This window comes from Euprymna scolopes, chromosome 33 (genome assembly GCF_053919585.1).
Source record: "Euprymna scolopes isolate OS-2025 chromosome 33, ASM5391958v1, whole genome shotgun sequence".
In the NCBI taxonomy this organism is placed as follows: Eukaryota; Metazoa; Mollusca; class Cephalopoda; order Sepiida; family Sepiolidae; genus Euprymna; species Euprymna scolopes.
This window is the reverse complement of record NC_136514.1, coordinates 51,797,388-51,822,862: the sequence shown is the minus strand read 5'-3', so window position 1 is coordinate 51,822,862 and position 25,475 is coordinate 51,797,388. Positions and strand designations below refer to the sequence as shown.

At 34.0% G+C, this 25,475-nt stretch overlaps 1 protein-coding gene across 2 annotated transcripts in view; it reads right to left on the bottom strand.

Moving 5' to 3' along the window:
- LOC145258220 (zinc finger protein GLI3-like) overlaps positions 1–25,475 on the bottom strand; it is a 682,857-nt gene that overhangs the window by 295,913 nt on the left and 361,469 nt on the right. For both annotated transcript variants that reach the window (XM_080116167.1, XM_080116166.1), the window contains one exon: positions 5,142–5,262. In XM_080116167.1, coding sequence (XP_079972293.1) covers positions 5,142–5,229 — 88 coding nt within the window. In that variant the 5' untranslated portion in view covers positions 5,230–5,262. The remainder of the gene's footprint in view (positions 1–5,141; positions 5,263–25,475) is intronic.

The following is a 25,475-nucleotide window of genomic DNA, read 5'->3' as shown; positions in this document are numbered from 1 at the left end:
AATGTAGGGACAACCCTTCATACCAATTGTAACTATCCAGCTCCCCTACTCCCCGGGGAGTTGGTCTCCATTTCCCCTTCATTCCTCACATAAAAAAATGGGCCTTGTGCCTAATTTCCTCGGTGGGGGAGCAAATAAATACCAACCCTCTATACTGGGACAATTATTATTTTTGGTGCCAACCCAAGTGTTCCTTTTGTCTTTTTTTCGGGGAGCTGATTTAACCCCACATTAAAAACGACCTTGTGTCACATTTTGCTTTGGTGAGAAAGCAAATAAATACTAATAGAAAAGAGGGTTTTTAATATGAATATCAATACACACAAAAGAAAAACGAATTTATAGGCGTATAGATTGTGCCGTATTATATATGGCACAATCACGTTGACACACCGGTGCTTGTCAGATCACCGAAGTTAAGCAACGTTGAGCCTGGCCAGTACTAGATGAGTGACCATTTGGGAATGTGCTTTCCGCTTATCTCAACATTGTTTCCAGTCGTCCTGAACCTCCACTGGTATTCAACAATGTCGATTCAGGAGAGGTGTGGTCGGAATTTGCACAACTCTTGCCACAAAAAATTTCATGCGCAGACACCCTTACAGTGGGTATCCATAGTCTGTCAAGATTGAAGGATGCCTTTTTATATATATATATATATATATATATATATATATTAGGTATATATAACTGTTTAATCAATGAATATATAACTTTGTTCCTTTTTCATCTCCTCATCTTGTTGGAATATTATTTATTATATTCTCATTATAAGTTTTTCATTTTATTTCTTATTTGTTAACAGGACTACATAATATCTAAAAAAACAAAAAATAAAAACAGAATTTACAGTGTCTTCTTCAGTATAGTGTGTGGGTGTGGGTGCGCGCAGTACGTGATAGCCTCCGTAAAATAATAGTATGCCAATCGAGTTTCCAACCTCAACAATCAGTTTGGCATTAATTGGGGCATTCCAGTGGCGTTTTAGTTGTTGGACTGAGGCAAATGTTCTGGATAGCCTTAGGAGGTCCACCCTCCTTTAGAGCAAGCTTATTACATGTTGTCTGAGATGGGTTACTTGTGAAGTCAGAGTGCTACTCCTTAAGGGGCGCTGGCTCATTGATCCCACCTTCTAACCTTGTGTGACATCCCCTCGAGATGGGTGAGATGTAAATACCACTCAGAGAAATAGAGTAGAAACAATGTGATAAACAGATTTGTATATCTAACCAGCTTGTATAGGGTGTCCAAAAAGTCACTGAAGGGTTAAAAATCTTTGTCATTTTACCATTAATGGATAAGTATAGCATTGAACAACGTACGAAAGTTGTGAAATTATTTTACCAAAATCAGGGGTCAATTGTTTTGATTCAAAGACCTTATTGACGGCATTTTCATGTAAGAGATAGCTCAAGTTACAACACAATTTAAAACATTGTGTGCCGGCTATGTTAACAACCCCCAAAGCCTGCACGAATTGAAGGAAAACATCCGGAACGAAATAAGGAAGTTAAATCACAATCCCGAAATTCTGTATGAATAATGTTTTGGAAAGAGCACAAATATGCAAGGTTGAAAATGGGCAACATTTAAAAGATATTATTTTTCATAAATAAAGATTGTTTGAATTTTGCATTTTTGTTCATTTAATTTTCTCAACATCTTAGTCAGATCGTGTTAAAATTACAGAAATATATCATTAAAAATAAAGAATCTATTTAAGTTCAAAACTCTCCAGTGACTTTTTGGACACCCTGTACTAATCAAATTATTCTAGATCCCTTCTTAAATTTTTATCTTACCTATCTGCAAAGAAAAATAACGTTATAAAAGCAAAGGGGTACAGAGGCATTTTCTGAGATGGGTTTAAGTAGATAGAGAACCTTCAAGTGTTGTTTTCTTGGGGAGGGGATTGTTAGAATAAGAAGAAATTGGATTTTTAATGTAAAACATTTTGAGCTAGTATGGCTTTGTCCATAGAATTAGTGGAATTGTTTGCTGGGATTGCGTTTACACTGAACTATACAAGGTGGCAGTTAGAACACTTAGGCTGAGAAAAACTACTCAGAAGAATTAAGTGAAATCGACTAGAATAAAGTCTAATACAGTGAAATCAGTGGACCACCTTTGCCACAACACTCGACTAGCTACAACCACTATATACGATCTCCTCCACTCTCTATCTATGCCTAAACCCAAACAGATTCCATGAAAAAAGCTTCTTTCCAAGAACTGCCTGCATGTAGAAAACTATTTTGCTGGTCTGCTTCCCGGTTGAATATAACATGGTAGCCTTCAAATCCAATGTAAACAAATTCTTGTCGAGCCGTCCCCCAAAATAATCAAATTCTACACAATTTACACCATCAACGATTACTACATTACCACCTTACATATATATTACATATAATACCTTATCCCTAAGTGGTCTTCAGGCCTTGATAAGTGGTGACCCTCAGGTAAAAAAAACAAAAAAAAACAGATGACTATGAAGGAATGGTAAAATGTATCTGTTATATAAAGACCTGTTGTATGTGTCTATGTCAAGGTAAAAGTAAAAAACTACAAAACAAAACCCAACAAAGTTGACATATTCCTGATCGGCGTTGTCTGGGATGAATACTATCCAAAATGAAAAAAAAAAAGAAATAATTAATTTTTTGCGGATTAACTCGGCCAGGTTTCATTAAAAGGGTCCAGTTTTTCATTCATTTTACGTACTAATTCGGAAAGAAGATGCGGCATATATGTGCATATATCCAGAGAGAGGAATGGGCTAGGCAAATGAGAAAGAATAATTGAGGGGAAGGAGGGAGAAAGAGAGACGAATGGAGATGGGTAGAGAGATAGAAGATTTAATAAAAATATGTTACGCATTTGCCTGCGGACAACATCAGGTAAACTAGCTAGTATTATATAAAAAAGATAAAATATGAAAAAAAAATTTGAAACAAATGCTGGTAAGAAAATAATATTGTTTTTCCAACAAGACATACGGAGAACAAAAAAAGTTGATCACTTGAGTGGTTCTAAATCTTTATTCAGTCTTAAGATATGAGCATTGTGTCTAAGAATAGGTTTTGTTTCTGTTTGGGCTTGTGTTATTTTGAAATTGAAGGCTATGAGAATGTGTATGTATATATATATATATATATATATACACACACACACACACGGCATAATTCCCATTGAGTCACTGGTTCTCGTCAGATCACTGAAGTTAAGCAGCCTTGAGCTTGGTCAGTATTAGATGGGTGACCATTTGGGAATTCCGGGTGCTGTATGTGCTCTCCGCTTATCCCGGCATTGTTTCCAGTCATCTACCATTTCCTCTTGCCACTGGACTTAACTAATTCCTATTCAGGAGAGTTGTGGTTAGGGATTGTGCAACTCTTGCCTCACAATTACACACATAACTATCCTTACAGGGGGAATCCATTGTCTCTTGAGACTGAACAGAGACATTGAATATATATATATATATATATATATATATATATATATATATATGTATGGTAGCTTCCTTCAGTCTTGACAGACTATGGATACCCACTGTAAGGGTACCTGTGCATGGAATTTTTCTGGCAAATGTGGCACGATCTCCAACCACACCTCTTCTGAGTCGGCGTTGTTAAATACCAGTGGCAAGTAGAGGTTAAAGATGACGAGATTATATATATATATATAACTCTGCCCGCTCACTCATGTTTTCTATCATTCACACTGAGGAAGATCGAAGGATCGGTCGAAAATTATGTGCTTTTGAAGGAAACATTCTTGTTTTTTTAAAAAAACTTTTTGTATTCCTACACGTCAACACACAGGAAATAAATACAGAAAATATATAAACATTTATATATTTTTCGTATTGATTTTTTATTCATACATAATATATATATATATATATATATATATATATATATAATAATTATTACAGTAAATAATTATGTCAGTCCCTGTAAGAAATTCGTTTCTTATCGTTGAACACTTTCCGTTGAATTAAAGTCGGTCAATTTAGCTCTTATGTGCAGATCATCGTATAATGATTAGATTATGCTGACAGACGTTAAAAAAATAAATGTTCAAAATTCAACATTTCTTGCGGTTAACGGTAGCTGAGTGGATTAGGCCCGTGCTAATAGATGGCTTCTGTTACCGGGTTCGAATCTATCGACTGGTGTTGTGACACCCTGCATTGATAATTCCCAAAAGGATGAAACACTAGTGGCTGTATGTATGTATGTATATATATATATATATATATATATATATATATATATCCCTGCTATTTGCCTGCAAGCCTATACCTTTAGAAAGACAGCCATCTTAAATTCTTCATTCTCCTTGAAGTTTTGCATTCTTTTTGAGATGGGAAGATTCTCTTCCAAAATTATCATGAATGCTACACCATTCCGGATATTTTTTTTTTAATATTTAGTCGTAAGTTCCATATTTACTGATTTAATATGTAAAAGATATTTTGAAAAAATAAATTGATTTTGTGAAGTTTTGTTGTCCAAATACTATCTTCAATTTTTTTGTTACGTTAAAGAAATTTTAGTCAACTCATTCTGAATAGACAAGTTTAATCCATGTTTTGACTTCGTTAATATGGACGTCGCCTCCAAGCTAATTTCATATTCAGAATGTTCAGAAAATCATAGCACAACATTATATATATATATATATATATATATATATATATATATATAAACAAAACATTCTACATCAACATGTCATGGTCAATCAAGAAAAAACGTTTGCAGTGATTTTGTGTAAATTTATACAAACTTTATTATAATTTCAAATCGAAAACAATAAATTCAATTCTTTGAAATGTTGACTATGTTCGAAATGAATAAAAAAAATACTAAATTATTACATAAGATGCCTACTTAAGCCCCCCCCCCGCCACCTCCCAAATCAGAACCGATATTATTCTACCAAAAACTGTTCATTTTTCTTTTCTCTTTCAGAATATAGTCACCGTTGTGCCAACATATTGGAAAGATATTCTTCCCCAATATGTCATGGGCAATTAATGAAAAAAATAAAATAAAAAAGGTTTTGTGTGGAAGCCTTTTTTACCAACAACCTATACAATGCTGTGCACGTCAAATTTCAGACCAAAATTGACTTACCATTTTGGCTGGTGCCAAGATGTTCACTTGTTTCCGAACTTTCTGCTTCAGTCTTGATATGAGTTGTACTCCTGCTTTCTTTGGACATTCTTGGAGAGTATGATTATCCCATACATAGCACCTGCAGGGAGAATATAAGAGGATGTGTAAAAGCCCTGAAAAGAATACAATGTTCATTCCAAAGAAACGGATAAACATTTTAAAAGTACTGTTAAACTATAAAAGAGAGAATGTAGAGAATATTTGCAGTTTTCAAAAATGATAAAAAATAAAATTTGAAAATTTAAGTCTCATTGATCACTTCCCTTCATCATTATTTGAATGACTACTTTGAGTCTGCTCTCGGCTTGCCAAATCAGAAAATCCGATCAAGCTTCTTAGCAAGGCTGGAGCATTGGGATCCAAACAGTCTGAAGTGACAGATATACACCTCACTCCTATCTCTACAGAAAATAGTGTACATGTAGGCAGTTCAAATCTAATAATCTAACAAAATCTGAATTACAAGAGATCAAATTTCAGAAGAAAAAGATAAATTCAAGGGGAAAAGGACATTTGGTGCTAAATTCTTAACTATTATGTTACAACAGACACAATTAAAAGTACATGGAGAAGACGGAGAATTCTAGTCAAATAGAAAATCCAGAACATCGGTCCACAAAGGACAAATTCTAGTCCAATATCAAAAATCCAGAACATTGGTCCACAAAGGATAAATTCTAGTCCAATATCAAAAATCCAGAACATCGGTCCACAGAGAATAAATTCTAGTCCAATATCGAAAATCCAGAACATTGATCCACAAAGGATAAATTCTAGTCCAATATCAAAAATCCAGAACATCGGTCCACAAAGGATAAATTCTAGTCCAATATCAAAAATCCAGAACATCGGTCCACAAAGGAGAAATTCTAGTCCAATATCAAAAATCCAGAACATTGGTCCACAAAGGATAAATTCTAGTCCAATATCAAAAATTGAGAACATTAGTCGACAGGAGAGAAATTCTAATCCAATATCAAAAATCCAGAACATCGGTTTATTAGGGACAAATTGTAGTCTAATATCAAAAATTTAAAACGTCAGTCCACAAAGGACAAATTCTGGTCTAATATGAAAAATCCAGAACATCAGTTCACAAAGGACATTTTAGTCCAATATCAAAAATCCAGAACATCGGTTCACAAAGGACAAATTCTAGTCAAATATCAGAAATTGAAAAACACCAGTTCACAAAGGACAATTTTTTTCAAGCACATCAGTTTAATGAGGATAAATTCTAGTTGAATATCAAAACTCAGTAACAACAGTTCAACAGGTATATATTCTTGTACAACACTATTTCTCCTTGCATGTTTGGCTAAATCATTATGTGATGATTGCAAAACAATGTCTTAAAAATTCCATCCTGTATTTCATTGTGGCAAGCTATAACCAATTGACCAATCCAAAAATACTGTTTCCTTTAAAAATGAAAGTAGGTTTAGTTTTATCTTTCTTTTTGCTATTGTATGTCCTGTTACTTAGCTTGGCATTCTACAGCAGACAAGAGACACTCTGTTAAATTCTCAACAAACCATCTATTATTATATTGAATGTTAATCAACGTCTTTCTTGAAAGCTTTTTTTCTATATACAGAGTGACCCCCCCCCCCTAAAAAGCAGAACCCCTAATTAAAAACACAAAAAAAAGCAAAGCCTATATATATATTTTGTTACATAAAACTGTTAATTTTAATTTGTTTCTTTTCTCTTTCACAATATAATAGAGATTTCATTCAAATTTATACAAATTTTATTATAATTTCAATTAATCAAATTCTTTGAAATGTTAACAATCAAAATGAATAAAAAAAAATTAAATCATTATACAGGATGGCCACTCCACTCCCTTCACCCCCAAAAAACAAAACCGACATTCTTTTATATACAACTAGCCTGGATGCCCGGCGTTTTTGTCGGTGTATGTGTAGGAACAAAAAAAAAAAAAAAGAGCTGTAATAGGCAGGTAGGCTCGAACCCGTGACGTGAAGGTGGAAAAGAAAGTGAAGGTGTGTGTAAGGGTTCGAGCTTACCTGCCTATTATCACTTTTTTTTCTTTTTGCGCTCGCAATTTTCCCTTTTTTTTTTTTTTTAATTTTTTTTATTTTTTTTACAATTCTGGACTTCCATCTCTTGTAATAAATAATTTTACCAAGAATTCTTCATAAGTTTTCGTTTCAGTTTCGATTATAGCTGCGTACACTCCAGTAATCTATTTTTTTTTCATAAATAATTTTATGAAGAATTCATAAGTTTTGGTTTCAGTTTTGATTATAGCTGAAGGAACTAAAATTAAATATATACACATATTTTTTTCATAAGTTTTGGTTTCAATTTCGATTTAAGTTGATACACCCAAGTCATATGGATATATTTTCTTATTTTTGAGATTGCAACTTTATAATACATGAAAATCGATGGAACATTAACTATATAAAAATGTATACAAAATCTGCAAGAATTAAAACATATTTAAGCGTACTTTACCGGGCAATGCTGGGCGTCCCTGCTAGCTTAGATAAATACTTTTGCAGTTTTAACAAAAGAGCTACAATAATATTAGAGGGTCTCCATTTACGCTGAACATCTACAGAATGCCAACATCAATATATTACATATGAATGAGTCCCCTGTGGAATTTCCACAGGTCCTGCCAGTAAATAGTTATAGCGGTTGTAACCCAACAAGTCACAGATATGTCTAGTAGATATGATATACATGGCATCTACTGCTACATTGGTGCTACCAGATGCATTATATATTGATATTATTTTTTTTTTTTTGCAAAACTCAATCATGTTCTGCAAAGTTTAAAAGCAAAGAAACAATATTCCCCTAAAATATTATTGGGTACAACATTGAATAAACTGAAAAGAGTTGATATGCTGTAAAGCAAAACAACCAAACCAAACACTGTTAATAAATATTCAAAGATACAAAAATAATGGAAATATAAAAACTTCTTTCCAAGATGAATGGATTCAGCATTAAATAATCTAAAAAGCGTTAATATGCCGTAAAACAACCCCCCCCCCGAACAAAACAGCACGAATAAATATTTGAAGATATAATGAACTTGAAGCATAAAGCCTTTTTTTTTCTGAAATTAATGGATTCGGCATTAAATAAACCAAAATGGTTGATATGCTGTAAAACAAAGTTCTGATCCTCATCTGACATCAATTGAAATGGATGGATCTAGTCTTGAAGAAGCTTCATGTTTTGACAAGCTTCTGGGCTTGACCTTTACTCCCGATCTGAAATGGAACATGTACATCAAATCTGTTGCCAAGGTTGCTGGAAAAATGGTAGGATCCTTCTACTGCTCCAGTAGATATCTCACTGCTGATGCAATTCTCTATCTATATAAAGCCAAGTACGTCCAAGGATGGAGTACTGTTGCCACATCTACAGCAGCTTATCCTACCTTGACAGAGTACAAAATAGACTTCGTAGCTTAGTCGGGGATATCCTTTTCTCTTCCCTGCAACCTCTTTCCCACAGAACCTATCTTTGTTTTATCATTATTTCTATGGTAAGTGCTCGTCTGAGCTCCAATCTCTGGTGACCCCCTCACGAATCTTTCACGAAAAACACCAGCCTAGCTAAAAATGAACAAAGCTTCTTTCTTAGAACTGCACACCTGTGGAACTCTCTTCCGTTTGCCTGCTTCCCAGCTGACTACAACTTGGTTGTCTTCAAGTCCAACATAAACAAATTCTTGATAAACCGCCTCCTTAAATAATCCAATTTACCAAATTTCCATTACTAACAATTACTACGATACTATCCCACTGATTACTGTATACTCAATAACCCCTATCCTCGAGTGGCCTCCGGACCTTGATAAATGGTGACTCCTATGTAAAAAAAAAACAACAACAACAACAACAAAAAAAAACTTTCAAGTCTGGAGGTCCTACCTGCAGTGACTGTCTTTAAAAAAAAAAAAATAAATCTTGGCTCTCTGACTTACATTTTGTTATCAGGACCTCAAACACTTGTTTTCTGCCAAAAGGAGGAGGAAGAAGTAAAAATAAATATATATATATATATATATATATATATATATATATATATAAATGAGCAAGTACCAATCCTACTGCCAAGAAGTCTGTGGGAAGGAGTCTACAAAATAATGACCCAGACGTGACCCCATGCAGAGAAGATGAAGCTAGGAGCCAATGGTAGAGTACTTTTAATCCCAGTCCAATAATCACAGACTCTTTGAGAACTCGGAGCTCTAGAGAGAGAGAGAGAGAGAGAGAGAGAGAGAGAGAGAGAGATCTAATAGCAGACAAGCAGAAAATGTGGATTCCAATCTACAAAGGATGAAATAAATCAAGTGGAACTGATGTGCTGAAACCAAATATCCTAAGGAATATTACTGCAAGAGTCTTTCATGAAGGGTTGCTAAGAAAAATACCCAACAGAAGGAACTATATTTAACTTTGTTTGCTTAGATGGTGAGCCGACATTGATCCATTTACTAGACGAAATATATTGCCTGTGTTGTATGACAAAAAACAACAATCCCAGAAAGACAAAAATAAGAATAAATAAAAAAGCTCAAACATGAAACAGAATAAACCAGGCACAAGGCCATGAGAAAAGAGTATTTGTTAAAACCAGAGTTACAACATTCAATAATGGTCCAGGAGACAATTCTAAGTTATAATTAGGGCTATGACAACAGCATATTCTTTTCATTGTTTTGACTCTCGAGTATATATCCGACACAGACATAGTTAATCAACCGAGAACCACATCAGTCTATATAAAAACATATAAGATATTAACGGATATATAGTCAAGAGTCAAAACAATGAAAAGAATATGCTGTTGTCACAGCCCTAGTTATAACATAACCACTAAATTCTTTTTGATTTTTATCAACTTTAGTTTGTTGCAAAACAAGGTCTGGTGCTACAAGATCAAACTGTTTGAAGATATCGGTTGCCTGATTTGAATGCACCAAATTTTGATGCTATTGTTTTTTCCTCCATTTTTTCTTTGCAAAACACAATTATGTTCTGCAAAATAAAAATAAATACTTGAAGACTTCAAAACAGCCCAGTTACCACACTGCCGGGTTACCACCCAAAGAGATTTTTACATCTCAAAAAAAAAAAAAAAAAAAAAAAAAAATTGCTTTAAAAAGTTTCGTTCGACGAAAAAGACTGCTTCATATCTTTAAATGTTTACTAGCAGGCCTCCCGGCGTTGACCGGTCTTAAAATATGCTTAATATCATATTTTAATTCATGCAGATTACATATTTATTAATATAGAGACAATTTTCTATCAATTATTATATTGTATCTAATATATGGTAGCGAGATCAAAACTAAAAATATATTATATTCTATATCTATAATATAAAGCTGAACGTGTGTGTGTGTGTGTGTGTGTGTGTCTGGTCACGAATAGGCTCCTATATGGTTGACTATTTTAAAAAACTGATTACATATAATGATAAAAGATTTATTGAGGATCAGGAATGGGTATGTTTGATCTGGCAGAACTGTGGTTCATAAAAATTGTGGGGTCTGCGTTCACGCCTAGCCCCCAAAGTATGGAAATAAAAAATGAAAAAAAAAAAAAAAAAAACGTTTATAAGTGTTTTTGATATAGATGTACAAAAGAATACTTTGATAAGTAATTCTTGTGAGGGTCGTTCCAAAATTAATGCCTCCTATTTTTTTTTTTAAATGCTGGATCAAAGGGGATTGCAAATTGCATTGTTATGATGACTGCATTCATGCATTCATAACCTGAAATGTTCATTTCTCTGTTGCAGATATTGACGGTGTAGGACTAAGAAAGCAACCCCCTGTCATAAATGTGTGCCAGAAGCAGAGATGTGTCACTGAACTCCTGGGAAAAGTGTATTGAGAATGGTGGTGACCATGTAGAAGTATAAATTCTAGAGCACAAAAGGCTGCTTATTTTAATGGTACTACTCCTGTCTTCGTAGCTCTTTGACTTTTAGAGTAAAAATAGAAAAAACAAATTAGTGTAACAGAGTTGCATCAAGATGCTGGTAGCAGCAGCAACAGCTAACATATGCAAATGACCAAATCAGCTGCACGATGTGACGTCACAGCAGAGACAAAAAGACACTCTTGGATGGAGAAATGTGTTCAGAGAAGCATGTGTTTGAGACAGGTGCACAGAGAAGTGGTGTTTGAGACACATGGGTGACGTCACAGCAAAGACAAAAAGTCACACATGGCCAGAGAAGGAGAAATTAATTGTTTAAATATTTAGAGAAAATGTGTTGTTGGAAATACCAGATATAAAGGCCTTTGTTAAAAAAAGAAAGTATTTCCCTGTGTTCTATTTCTTTGATATAATGACTACATTACAATAGAAAACTTTACTTTTGGAATGTCCCACATCTTATATTTTAATTTGGTGTAAGTTTCCCTCACACAAGACAAGCAGGAACCCATTTTAAATAGAAAAAAAGCAAAAATTAGAATCTCCCTGTTCTTCATCTATATATATAAAAGCGAAAATGTGTGTATGTATGTTCGCTTTTTGTGTATGTCCAAGAAAGGGTTTTTTCAGAGAAGCGGTCGGTCGGCTCGCAACTTCTTAAAACTTTTTATATCACATAGAAATTGTAATATCTCCGAGTTAACAGAGCTCGCCTGTCTATTTAATTTGCTTGACTTCGGGAAGATAAATATTCAACATTTGTCGCTCGCCGCATGTGGATTAGTCTTTTTCCTATAATAAAAGCAACACTAATTCTGGCGGTATTTTCCGTCTATCGGCAAAAATGTCCGAAAGCAATCAGATTTGATCAATGTGGAAATATTTTCCTTATATCAAACAATTGCTATTCAAATTGGACAAGTGGAGATGGTCCCCCCCCCACCAACATCTTGGGGAAACAAAAATAAAAAAGCTTTCCGCAGTAAATGAAATACTATCCCGCAGTCAAAGTTGACCTCATTAAGTCATTAAAACGTGCACCTGCCAAATCTAAGTAATTAAATAAATTCAACTGTGTTTCCGTTAGTATCTTGCGGTGGGTCAATGGTTAACATCACACGCTTTTTTCGACACTTTCATTTCTAACTTCACCTCAAGGGTTCGGGTTCGATCCTCATACTCACCTACCAAAACTTTTTTTTTTTATTTTAACCTCCCCCCCCCCCGGAGTTTTGATTTACCTAAAACCACACACACCTCCAAACACCAGGGCATGCCGGATACCCTCCGCTAGTCTATAATATAAATCTCACCTGTCTGTTTAAATGTATGTATGTATGCCTAAAACTTTCGACAGAGGCGACGGATTTTCACGAGTTTGGTATCATTTTGAAGCTTGATCCTTCAGACGACAAATGTCGAAAAATTGACTAAAAAGATTAATTACTTCACCCTCAACTGAGCACTTTTCTCAAGGGGGGGTCACTGTTTTTCACCGATATTTTTGAAAGTTATCACCTCTTTTCGATTGTCTAGCATTAATTTATACTCACGACACATCGGTTTGGCGATAGGCGCAACAGCAAAGACGTCACGATTTTTTTTTCACTTTCTTTTCCTCCTTCGCGGTACGAGTTCGAGCCTGCCTGTCTACTACCACTTTTTTTTTTTTTTTTGCTCAACACACACCTCCAAACACCCGGGCAACGCCAGGCACCCAGGCTAGTCTTCTATAGATATAAAAGTGAAAATGTGTGTATGTATGTATGTATGTATGTGTGTGTGTCTGCAAAAGTTTCGACAGACAGAACAAAAATTCACAAACTTGGTATCATATTGAACCTCCATCCTTCGCCCGAAAAATATCGAAAAATTGGCCACTAACGGTCATTTTTTCACCCTGAAATCGACAATTTTCTACAGGGGGGGGGGGTCAACAAAAACCGTCCTCATGACGACGACCGGTTCTATGCATGCGTCAGATGACATCATGACCTGATTTAGTTTAAATAGTTGAATAACTGACTACATTTCATGTACGTCGTGTTAGCTCAGTTGGTTAGATCGTTGGTTCATTATCTAAACGTTTTAGGTTCGAATCGTGGTGTGAGATGTCTTTTTTTTTTCGATTTTTTAAATTTAAATATTGAACCAGTGTTATTTAAGCCATTTTTCATGTAACGTTCGTTTTTCTGTTAATTCGCTTATCCACCCCCGACCACACACCCAAAAACACCCAGGTACCAACCGATTTTTAAAATTTAAATATCGAAACAGGTTTATTTAAGCCATTTTTCACGTGTTCGTTTTTCTGTTTTCTTTTTTGTTTTTTCGATTTTTACATTTAACATCGTTCGTTTGCCTTACGTTAGTTTTTTTTTGCGTTTTTTTTTAATGTTTTGATTACACCCCCCCCCCCCGCTTAAGTCTTAACGTTCGTTTTTATGTTTTCTTTTTTTACTTTGCTTAGAACAAACAAACCTGGTGATTGACCTCATTTGCTGAATAGATATTGCTTACGTCGTTGTCGTAACGCTCTACGACTTCCGTGCACGCACCTGTCAATTTGGTTCTTACTTAATTAAATTCAAACATCTTTCAGTAACTCATTCTGGCTGGCCGATTTTATTTTCAAACTTCGCCTCAGGGATTCGGGTTCAATCCTACCCCCCCCCCGGTTTCTTTTTTTATTTAACAGCACACACACCTCCAAACACCCGGGCAATGCCAGGTACCCCCGCTAGTACTGTAATAAATCAGGGTCCATTTTCTGTAGGCTGTTTTTGAACCCAGTCAATGACGGGTACTTTTGCTAGTATATATATAAAAGGCAAAATGTGTGCGTGTGTTTGTATTTCTTGCAAAAGCTTTTGATACAGACAATGGATCCTGACCATTTCGGCATCGTTTTAAACCTCAGTCTTTTGGACGACAAATACCCAAAAATTGACCAAAAACATTCATTCCTTCACTCTCAAGTCGCCAGTTTTCTACGAGGAGGGATCGTTTTTTCTGCCGACATTTTTGTAAAGTCATTGGCTCCTTTCGACTGACTAGCATTAATTTCAACATTCGCGACTTCTGGTTTTGCCATGGACGCATCGGCAAAAAATGTCACATTTTTTTTTTTTTTTCGCCTTCTTTTCCTCCTTCACGTTAGGGGTTCAAGCCTGCTTACCTATATCAATTTTTTTTTTTTTTTTTTTTTTAAACATCTCTCTCCACCCAAACTGCCTACTGTTTTGATTCTACTATTTTTTTTTTTTTTTTTTTTTTTTTAGAGGGGCTTTCTTACTTGACACACCGTATACCCCTTCCCCCTCTGCTAGTCATAAATAAACTGAACAATCTGAGCAAGAAGATAAGGGACATTCTTAGAGGTCAGGTTTTTCTTCTTTCTTTTAACCTCCAACAGTCAAGTGGGGGATATCATCTCATCTTGACCAAAGGATGTGAAAAGTGAGGAAGATAGCTTGATGAAGGAAATTGTAAAAAATGTTTCAACATTTTCTGATTCCCTTCCACAGGGTCAATCCCACCTAAGAGTGCCACATTATGGTCACTTGAATACTAAAGGAGACAAAAAAACAAAAACAAAAAAAAACATCTGAGTCATTCCAGAAGAGTTTGATTATTTGGTTGTTTTGTTGGGTTTATATTACTATACACACAGATTCGAAAAAGTTTAAAAAATACAAATATGTAACAAATAAATGTTATCAAAGGCAAGATAAGTTACTTTTCTACCTCACTGGATAATTTTTTTTGTGTTTTCATTTAATGTGACATGTTTATTCAACTCGAAAAACATGCAGTGTTTACCAATGTGTTGGAAAATTTAAAATGGCGCTAAACTATTGTCTGAACACAGTAAGTTTGGGAAAAGGAGTTAAAAATTAAAAAATATACAAAATACTGTTAAAATCCCACCGAATATATGTCAGCCTATGTCATGGTAACATATATTAAGCGAGTTTCTAACAGTATTTTTAATATTTTAATATTTTTATTTTTAACTCATTTTCCCAAACTAATCGTGTTCAGCAGAGAGTTTGGTGCCATTTTAAATATCAGTAAACATTATGTTTTTCGAGCTGAATAAATATGTTACATTAAATAAAAACACTAAAAAATTATCCAGTTAAGTAGAAAAGTAACTTATCTTGCCTTTAATAAGATTTATTTGTTATATATTTGTTTTTTTGATAACTTTTTTTGAATCTATGTGTATCATAATACAAACCGGTTTTGTTTTATTGCATATCAACCCTTTGCAGGTTATTTAATGCCAAATCCAGTATTTGGATTTTTTTTTATTACTCTGATGCTTTCATCCACAAAACCACTGACTGCATGATTAATTTTTTTCTTAAAATTTTCTTAAAAATTTCTTTAATTTTTATACATTTTCTACATATACAGCAGAACCCCGATATACGGTGACTCCAGGATACGTTTTTTTTTTTCAGATTACGATGTGGAATACGATGTTTTTCTGGCCCCTGGTTACGGTATTTGCCCCGTTTTACGGTGTTATTTATATGTTATTTGTATTATATACATGTGTATTACATACTGTACTGTATTTTGTTACTAATTTTTAATGCAGTATCCCGGGGTTCTACTGTAATGGATTTTGATTAAGGAGAAATCCTTCTAGACAAAGCCAATTTTTATTTTTGTTCCAAACCAAAAAGCTCCTATTTAGCGAGCTGAATTTATCCACATTAAAACTCAGCCCATTTTTATTTCGACACTAAAGCCAACAGAGTTTATACCTTTCTTGAAACGGCTTCTCCCCCCCCCCCATTGATTGCATTACATTGCTGGTCCTGTGTAGTTCTAGGAGGTCCATTTTCCCAGCTTTTGCCTTCTCCCTTTCAGATGGAGTTAGTTTATTGCTAAATGCCTGAGGTGCCCTTACTGGATAATGCTGGCAGGGCTACCCAGCCATTTTTTTTTTTTTTTGCAGGCCAGAATGCTCTTCCATCCCACTTTCCGACCCTTGTGTTACATCTTCCTGCCATGGGAGAGAGATAAACAAATTCAACTTTTTATAAAATTTTGTACAAATATCCGGAAGTTTCATCAGAATGTTTGTTTTTGTTTTTTTGTTTTTTTTTACACTGTGAGCAAGGAGATACCTCCAGATGACTTCATCCACAAAACTATAGATCTAACCCTTCCGGAGTTGGAAAAAAAAAAAACAATGGTACACAAGAGAAATCGCTCCAGACAAAGCATGAAGTCACTTTATGTAAGTAGCTAAAAAAGACAAAACAAAATACTGCTTCAACATCAAAAACTTGCCAACGATAAGAGTTAGCTGGAATATATTCTGGCCCAGAAAGCAGCAATTCTTCCCTCTTTGTCAGAAACATTGCTCCTGGAATTTGGGGACTAAAGGACAAAAGAAGTGAGAGTTAAACACAAGATCCACTTTCTACTTTCCTGAATTAAACTAAATATAGCCTACATTAAAACCTCCTACGCCTAGCAGCTGTGTTCCAGCATGCATAATGATCAGTTAATTAGATTAGGAGTAAATCATATACAAATAAATATATTAAACATACCTCACTTATATAAATAGATACATGTGTGTGTTATCACAAGGTTTTGCTATACTCTTATTAGTCAGCATGTCTGGTAGCTATTTTTATGCTATTAGAGAGAGGAACATGATATTTGGTAGAAGTTATCATCTAACTATGCAGATTGTCCTAAGATTATATATAAGAGAAAGAAAATTAAAACTGTCAGTTGAACTTTACAATCAAAATTTATTGTTCGCCTGAATACTCCAAAAAAAAAAAAAAAAAAAAAAAAAAAAATTTACAAAGTCCTTATTCTGCAGTGTTTCAAAGAATGCTAGTCTTATTCTTCTCATCAGAGGACATAAAGAAATCAGCAAATTATATTTGTAGCAATGCTAGAATTTGCTAGTTAAGACATTAAGTGAAACCGCAATTTATTGTAGCTATAAATTGCCAAATAAAAAAATGTTGGATATGTAAAAAACTAATATATATATAGACACATACATATATACACATGTATATTTACACACACACACATATATATATATACATATATTTACACACAAAAACATATATATTCATATATATATTTACACACACACATTGTATTTTTTATTCATTTTAATGTACAGATAAAAAACAGCATTGCCGTATTACCTAGTTTAACATTAAAATAACAGAGGAAAACACAAAATAAGAAACTTTCCATGTGAGAGTTTTGAATTTAGAGTAAATGGTAAATTATAACCAAATTACTTGAGATTCATCTATCTCTTCTCTATCTATCTATCTATTCTATTTTCTATCTAAATAAATCTATCTATCTATCCTATCTTCTATCTATCTATCTTCTTCTATCTTCCATCTATCTATCTAAATAAAATGAACTCATTTTTCCTGTCTGAGTTTGACCTTAATAGGAATAAAGCTAGAGACATTACATGCAAATCTATTACACACAAGCACAGTATCTGAGCTGTGTTATAGGCATATTAGCTTTCCATAACGTCGCTGATCATACATTCCTATATTTCATCTGGTGAGAGTTCGCTGCAAAAATCGCAATGGAAGTAGTAAACTCTTCTCTCTCTATTAGATTCCTCCTTCCACCGCCACCCATTTACACCGGACTTGACCGTTCACAGTAGAAAATTACGACAAAACACCGGTTTGCGTTCGTAGTTGCTTTAAAAAAAAAATGAATTGGCATACAGCTATTTTAACGGTTACTTATTCCGTTTTCTTTTTTTTTTTTTTTTACATTTTTTTTTTATTTATTTATTGTTCTTTTTCTTTCATTACCTAATCCAATGGGTACTTACGCCATCTTTCCCTTTTTTTTTTTTGGTTTTTATTTTATTGTTTTATTTTTCTCATTATCGTTTACAGTTTACACAGAGAAAATCGTGTTTATTAAAAAAAAATAAACGAAACGAACTAACAATGGATTCCATGTTTTACTACAAACTCTTACAGTCGACAACTACTACTTGCGTATCCAACTGTATTTATGCAACGTTCCTTTCTTTTCCACCATGGAGTTTTATTTTCTCTGTGTTTCATGAGGTTTTTTTTTGTTTTTTTTTTCCTTTACCAACTGCGACTGATTTACGGTCAGGCATGGATCGGGCGACACCGGCAATTATCGGTGTCACCATCGACCGTTCTTCATATGTTCATACGATTACTCCACTTTATAGTTTCCTTATTTTATTAATTTTCTTTTTCCCTTCGGTTATGTTTACAGTTATTTTTAAGGAGATACTCGACTTTATATTTTTCTTATTTTAGTTATATTTCTTTCCGTCGGCTATGTTCACAGTTACTTTTAAGGTAATACTAAGGTGGAGTGGTTAATTCTTATTAGATTAGTTACTTATTCATTATTTATTTTCTTAACTGGAAAGCTACTATGATAGCGAGAAATACCGTCTGTAACAGATATTTATAATCTACGAAACGAAACGGAAAATAAACAAAAAATACAAAAAAAAAAAAAACTACGGGTAAATATTTGGCAAAAAAAAAAAAAAAAAAAAAAAAAAACATCCGAAAAATTACATACTAAAATATATTAAATATGATTGCGGGTCTTGCCCGATCCGTGCTTAACGGGAATTCACCTTCAGTTTTGGTTCACAGTTTTTGCCCGGGAGGGGGGGGGATCCAGCTAGGTATCGTTCGCAGCGCGATCACCGCGAACGTCCGATTAGAATATCCCCTTTAAATGGGGACCTGGTTTCCACCCCCATCATTTTCGGGAAGCCAAAACTGACCAGCATTGAAACAAAGTAAAAAATCGCCAAAAGACTGCCCCTCAGTAATTAAGAAAAAATGACACGTCATTGTAACGACCCCGCAATGACCTCATTAAGCGGCCAACTGTCAATCAAACCTCTGGGACTTTTAAACCCTCAATTCCTCGGTGGTGCCTATTTTTTTCCTTTCGTTTCCACCTTTGCGTCAAGGCTTCGGGGCTCAATTCGATCTTCCTACTAAAACTTTTCATTTTTTTTAACACACACACACACACCTACAAACACACTGGCAACGCCGGGTACCCACCGCTAGTCAATAAATAAAACATTAAAAATATATTAACAGTAAGAAACCATAAATCTCATTAATTCAGAATTTTTGTCTGGATTCAAAATAGTCCAAATTTATCTCGCCGTAATTTAGAACAAATATAGTAAAATAGGGAATTAAAAAAAAAAAAAAAAATCAAAACTGATTTTTACTTTTTACAACCAGAGGTAAACTATCCGATTTTTTTTTTTTTTTTTTTTTTTAATTTAGTTGAATGGAATTTTTCAAGTAGAAGCTACATTTTCTACTAGTGCCGTTACAGGAAGACATACCAAAAGAGACATCTACCCATGCCAAAATTTATGTAGATTTCTAAAACGTCAGATTATGTTTTTTAGTTGTTTTTTTTTTACGTTTCTGAATTTTTTTTTTTACATAAGGATGCAATTATTTGGATTATTTGGACTACTGTTCTCATCTTCAATATTGTTTTCGCAACGTTTCAGCTGGTGTAACCTCCGACCTTTAGATGTAACTTGGGGAATCTGCACAGAATTTTATTTCATCCACAGGAGAAGCATACTCTCATTCTGTCAGCCCAGGTAGAAGTCGGAAATAATTTGCAAGGACTCGTGGCATAACGGATAAAGTACTTGGTAAGTTCAGTTTTAAGTGACACTCTTGAAGGCTCAATTCTCAATGCGTGCATTAAATAAGAGGTTCCATCCAAATTCTGTGTAGATTCCAGAGTTCAACATTTTTTTTCTTTTTTTTTTTTTTACACAGGAATCATGACTTATCAAGGGGCGGAGGCTACTCGAGGATAATGGTTAATGGGTATACATTAGTCAATGTGATTATAGCGTAGTAACATAAGTAGTGGGAATTTTGTAAATTGGATTACTTAGGGGGACGGTTCATCAAGAACTTGTTTATATTGGACTTGAAGACAATCAGATCGTAGTCAGCTGGAAAGCAGGCAATCGAAAGAGAGTTCCACAGGTGTGCAGTTCTAAGAAAGAAACTTTGTTCATGGAATCTACATTTAGGTTTCGGTACAGATAAAGAGTATGGGAATTTATTGATAGTGGTTTATAGTATAGTCGTATATAATACAGCTAAGGATGTTGGAGGTTATATTTGCCGAAACGTAGTGAAAATAACATTCAATTGGTTTGGTTGCTTTTGTTTTACAGCATATCAACCCATTTCAAGTTATTTAATGCCGAATGAAAAATATGTTTTTAATAGAATATATTTTTGGGGTTTGTATTACTCTACACAGATTCGAAAAAGTTGTGAAAAAACAAATATATAAAAAATAAATGTTATCAAAGGCAAGATAAGTTACTTTTCTACCTAACTGGATATGTTTTTAGTGTTTTTATTTAATGTAACATGTTTATTCAGCTCGAAAAACATACAATGTTTACCGATGTATTGGAAAATTAAAAATGGCGGCCGACTATCTCTTTGACACGGTAAGTTTGGGAAAAGGAGTTATAAATAAAAAACTAGATAAAATACGGTTAAAAACTCGCTCAATATATGTTACCGTGGCATAGATTGACATATATTCGATGGGTTTTAAATAGTATTTTACATATTCTTTTTATTTTTAACTCCTTTTCCGAAACTTACCCTGTCAAAGAAATAGTCGGCCGCCATTTTAAATTTTCCAATACATCGGTAAACATTGTATGTTTTTCGAGCTGAATAAACCTGTTAAATTGAATAAAAACACTAAAAACATATCCAGTTAAGTAGAAAAGTAATTTATCTTGGCTTTGATAACATTTATTTTAGGCACCGCCAAAACTGGGGGGGGGGGCAGGTAAGTACTTTTTGACGGACCGTCTTTTTAAAAATCTACCAAAAATCAGGTAATTATCCGATCAATACGAAATTTTCAGTGATTATTAAGAGAAGAATGAACTTTATAACAGTGTACTTATTTTTCATAAACGATATTTATATATGTATATATATATATATATATATATATATATATATATATATATATTTTTTTTTTTTTTTGCTTATAACCCCCCTTGTTTTGAGGGGGTAAAAATATGCTTAAAATAATCATCTGAAACTGAACACAACATATTGTGGTGTTGTAAGGGACAGAATTATAGATTAAAAAAAAAATTGTTTGCATACCTTATTTTGACGTCTGAATATCAGAACTTCGATTGTGTTTAATTATCCCGCTTTTGAGTTTTGAAGTGTGAAATTCGGTGAATATGTTAAGTAAAATAATTAATTTAAGTTAAGCAAAACAAAAAAATTTTTTTTTTTATATTTATACGAAAAAAGCCATTTTAAAATCTTTGATAAATAAATTAACAATATTTTTTTAGCGAGCCGAATAATGCATGACCATTATTAAACAGGGCATGCTTTGAAGAATCGATACAAAAAAAAAATTCGATAAATATTGTGCCCTTTGTGTTAAAAATAGCATCATTTTTTCGATCCAGTTTGAAAATGTTTGCCGCCTTTCGACTACGGTGGACCAAACGCGCTGAAATAATTTTTTTTTTTCTGCTTTAAATTGCCCCCCCCCCCATTTGGGGGAGCCTGGCCCCCACACACATACACATTAAAAACCAAACTCATACAAATGGTCACCCATCTGGTACTGGCCAGCCTCAGCGTTAATAATACATTGAAATTTTCGTCACTGAAAAATAAGTTTTCTTTGGCCTGTTTGGTCTTCTATAGTTTGCTTTTTATTAAACACAAACGTAAACATTGTCGATCTAGACTCTAGATCGACGCGAAGTAACTGGTTGCCTATATGAATAAGTGGAATTATTTGAAATCCAGGTACTTATATTATAATATTTTTGCATATTCTCATAGAAAATCATCCTAAATCTTAGTTAGACAACAAATAAATAAATTAATTAGTTCAAAAACCTTTTCTTTTTTTTTAATATTTATGTACGTTTTTTGTGCAAGACAAAAAATGTCAATTGTTAACTTTTGGGGAAAATTTAACATTTAAAATTTAATTAAAAATAGTAGAAAAAGTTTTACATTATTCTGTTTTCTATATGATAAAATTCAGGGTTTTATCTTTCTGGAAAAAAAAAAAGTTACTTAGAAATAATGGATTTTAATAAATGTAATTTCGTTTTAAAAAACAAAAACTTGATTTTTCGGCCATTTTTGGCGGTGCCTAATTTATTTGTTATACATTTGTTTTTTGACAACATTTTCGAATCTATGTGCACAGTAATACAAACCGTTTTTTTTTTTTTTTTTCAAGTTTGTTTCTATTTAACCCATAGTTGGGACCCCAACAGGTACCACCACTCCGAGTCAGAGTGGACCTGGGAGCAATGGCAATTAAAGGGTGTAAAGGGTGGCTCCACACTCCCCAAACTCCGCAAGCTGGAGCCTCACCATCAGATATAGTTTAAGGTCATATCCAGGACCGAAAATAACATTCAAGATGAGAACAGTAATCCAAATAATACAAATTGCTTTGTTTGTTTTTTAAATCATTTTTATGCATTATATATTTTTCTTTCAGGTACATACATCATACAGATATTTCTTTCTTTCTTTTTTGGTGGGGGGGGGGGATTTTGTACAAGTGCTGAAAAAAAAAATTAAAAGAAAAAGTAGAAGACCTAGAAAACTTTGGTTCAGAGGACGGGAGGGAGAGAGGGGGGCGGAGAGGAGGAATTAACACCTTGTCCAAGGATGCCCTAACTTGTACATAATAGAGACTGGGGCGTCTGGGTAGTAGCAAGATAAACATTTGCTCGTAGAATAGACCTATAAATAAATTAGGTCACAGGGTACATTCTCAATTCAAAAGGACTCAGGGTCACTGGAAATCTGACCTGTGGGTGTGAGTTGGCTTTGGAAACCGTATCAGTTGAGCAGTTACACAAACTCTAGCCCGATTGTATCGCTCTATTTACGAGGTTAGATGTTATTAAAAACATTATCTTCATGTTTGGGGCTATAACTCTCATTGAGGCTAAATGGATTATAAAGTTAAAAATCTATATTCCAAGTCATGAGTTCAATCTTGGGCTTCAAAGGAGGAAGGGGAGAGAGAGAGAGAGAGAGAGAGAGAGAGAGAGAGAGAGAGAGAGAGAGAGAGAGAGAGAGAGAGAGAGAAAAGAAACTAATGTTTAAAACTAATAAAAAAGCAACTTAAGGAATACATGTTCTTATAAGGCATTAAATATGGGGGGTGACGGTAGCTGAGTGGTTACCTGGGAGCCTGGGTATACCAAGTTCGAATCCAGTTCATTCCACAGAAACACTTTAATCAAACCCACACTTAACCTTGTGCCGGGCCTCCTGGAAATGATATAAATTAAAGAAGGCATTAAAAATATACTGGGGAACCGTTGCCATTCGTAATGTATCTGGTAAAGGAGACAGGGGGGGGGGAGAAGGCTCTAAAGCTCTTGCAAAACTTTTCATGAAAGTTCGGCGCAAACGAAGACCTCGTGATATTATTTTATCATCTCTGATCAGAACAAATACTACACTTTGATTGATTTATTTCTTTGTATAAAATATTTTTAAAAATACATTTAAAACAAAGCACTGCACAGGACCATCAAAAGTGTGGGGGAAATGGTTGTTTTTGGTCATCATTCATCTAAAGTGATACAGTGTAACCCTGATATAAGAGATCCGAATATAAGAAACCCTGATATAAGAGAGATTTTCTTGTTGGTTCCAAATTAGGGCCTGTGTGCAGTGTAACCCGAATATAAGAGATTTGTGCCCCACCACCCCCAGGGATCAGGAAATGTCTTATATCCAGGTTCCATTGTACAAATATCTATCCGTCTCTTAGCTAGAATGATTTCAGTAACCACAATACCACATTTACACTAGGTACTGTCCTACTTAAGATATTCTAGTTTTTTCGAAATCACATTTTTCATAAATATACATATTAGTGTTGGGACGATTAATCGAAATTGGGAATCGGAAAAATCGGAAAATTAGAACTTTTTAGGGTATCAGAATCGGTATCTGAAAAATGTGTGCCTATTTTCCAGTGGCAAAAATGATATCTTCTAATTATCTTTTATTTGCATTTGATTAAAACAAAATTTTCCACTGCTGTAATGAAACAAAAAATATTGATGAATTTTAAACTACCAGTAAAACTAGGATCTATAGACCACCTCCACACGTGTGTTTTTACATTTGATAAAATATATGCACATTAAAATGTTTTTACAATAATTGGGGGGGGGCAGAAATTTTATAGTTAAATATTAAGAGATTTATAAAGAATCAGAATCAGTAATTGTATCGGAATCGGGAAAAATATTGGAATCGTCCCATCACTAATACATATATACAAAAATTTAATTAGACTAAAACGGGAAGTAGAGAAAAAAAATATTGGGTCAGTAGGATCCTCTCCACAATTTCTAAATAACAGACCGTCTATTGTTTTCTGATTTGTACAGAACTAATAACAAGTAGGCCAATCTCTAAATGGAAGTGGGATCTATGCAAAAAAAAAAAAAATAATAATAAACACTACACTTACATGTTTCCCCACCTTTTTACTCCTTTGTGTAAAACAAAATTAAAATAAATATAACCAACATTTGGACACCTTAAAGCTTACATCTAGCAGCTGTGTTCAAAAATGCATAATAATAGATTAATTAGTTTAGGAGTGAATCCAATCTACAAACATATATACATGCCTAACACCCCTCTCTCTTATATATATATATATATATATATATATATATATATATATATATATATATGAGTGTATAAAATGGAGCTAAATCAATTTTCAGTACATTTTCTTGGCTTAGTACTAAACAGATGTTTATAACCTTGTCCCCTACTTTAAATTCAATCTTAGCCCCTTCAGAACTAACCTATCGACCCCATATGGCCTTTCCACCCAATTAGGTGCAAATATATTGTGTTGCCTGGGTTAAACCAAAAAGGGGTGGAATCATAGTTTGATAGTCTGCTTAAGTACATTCTTGTCAATATAGAGAAGCCAAATTTTATATTTAGGAAAACAATGGATACTCCCAATAAAGTTGCTTGTGCTGAGAGTTGATAACGAAGCAAGGGTTGCTAAATCTCCAACCTCATCTCTTCTGAACTGACATTGCTTGAATCCAGAGGCAAGCAGACGAGACTGTGATAAGCAAAGAAAGGCCGGTGTCATTATTCAATTTTCTGGACTAGTTGCTCAACAAAGGCTTGAGAGTCAAGTCTACCTTACTATATAATCCATAGCTGGAGGGAGGATA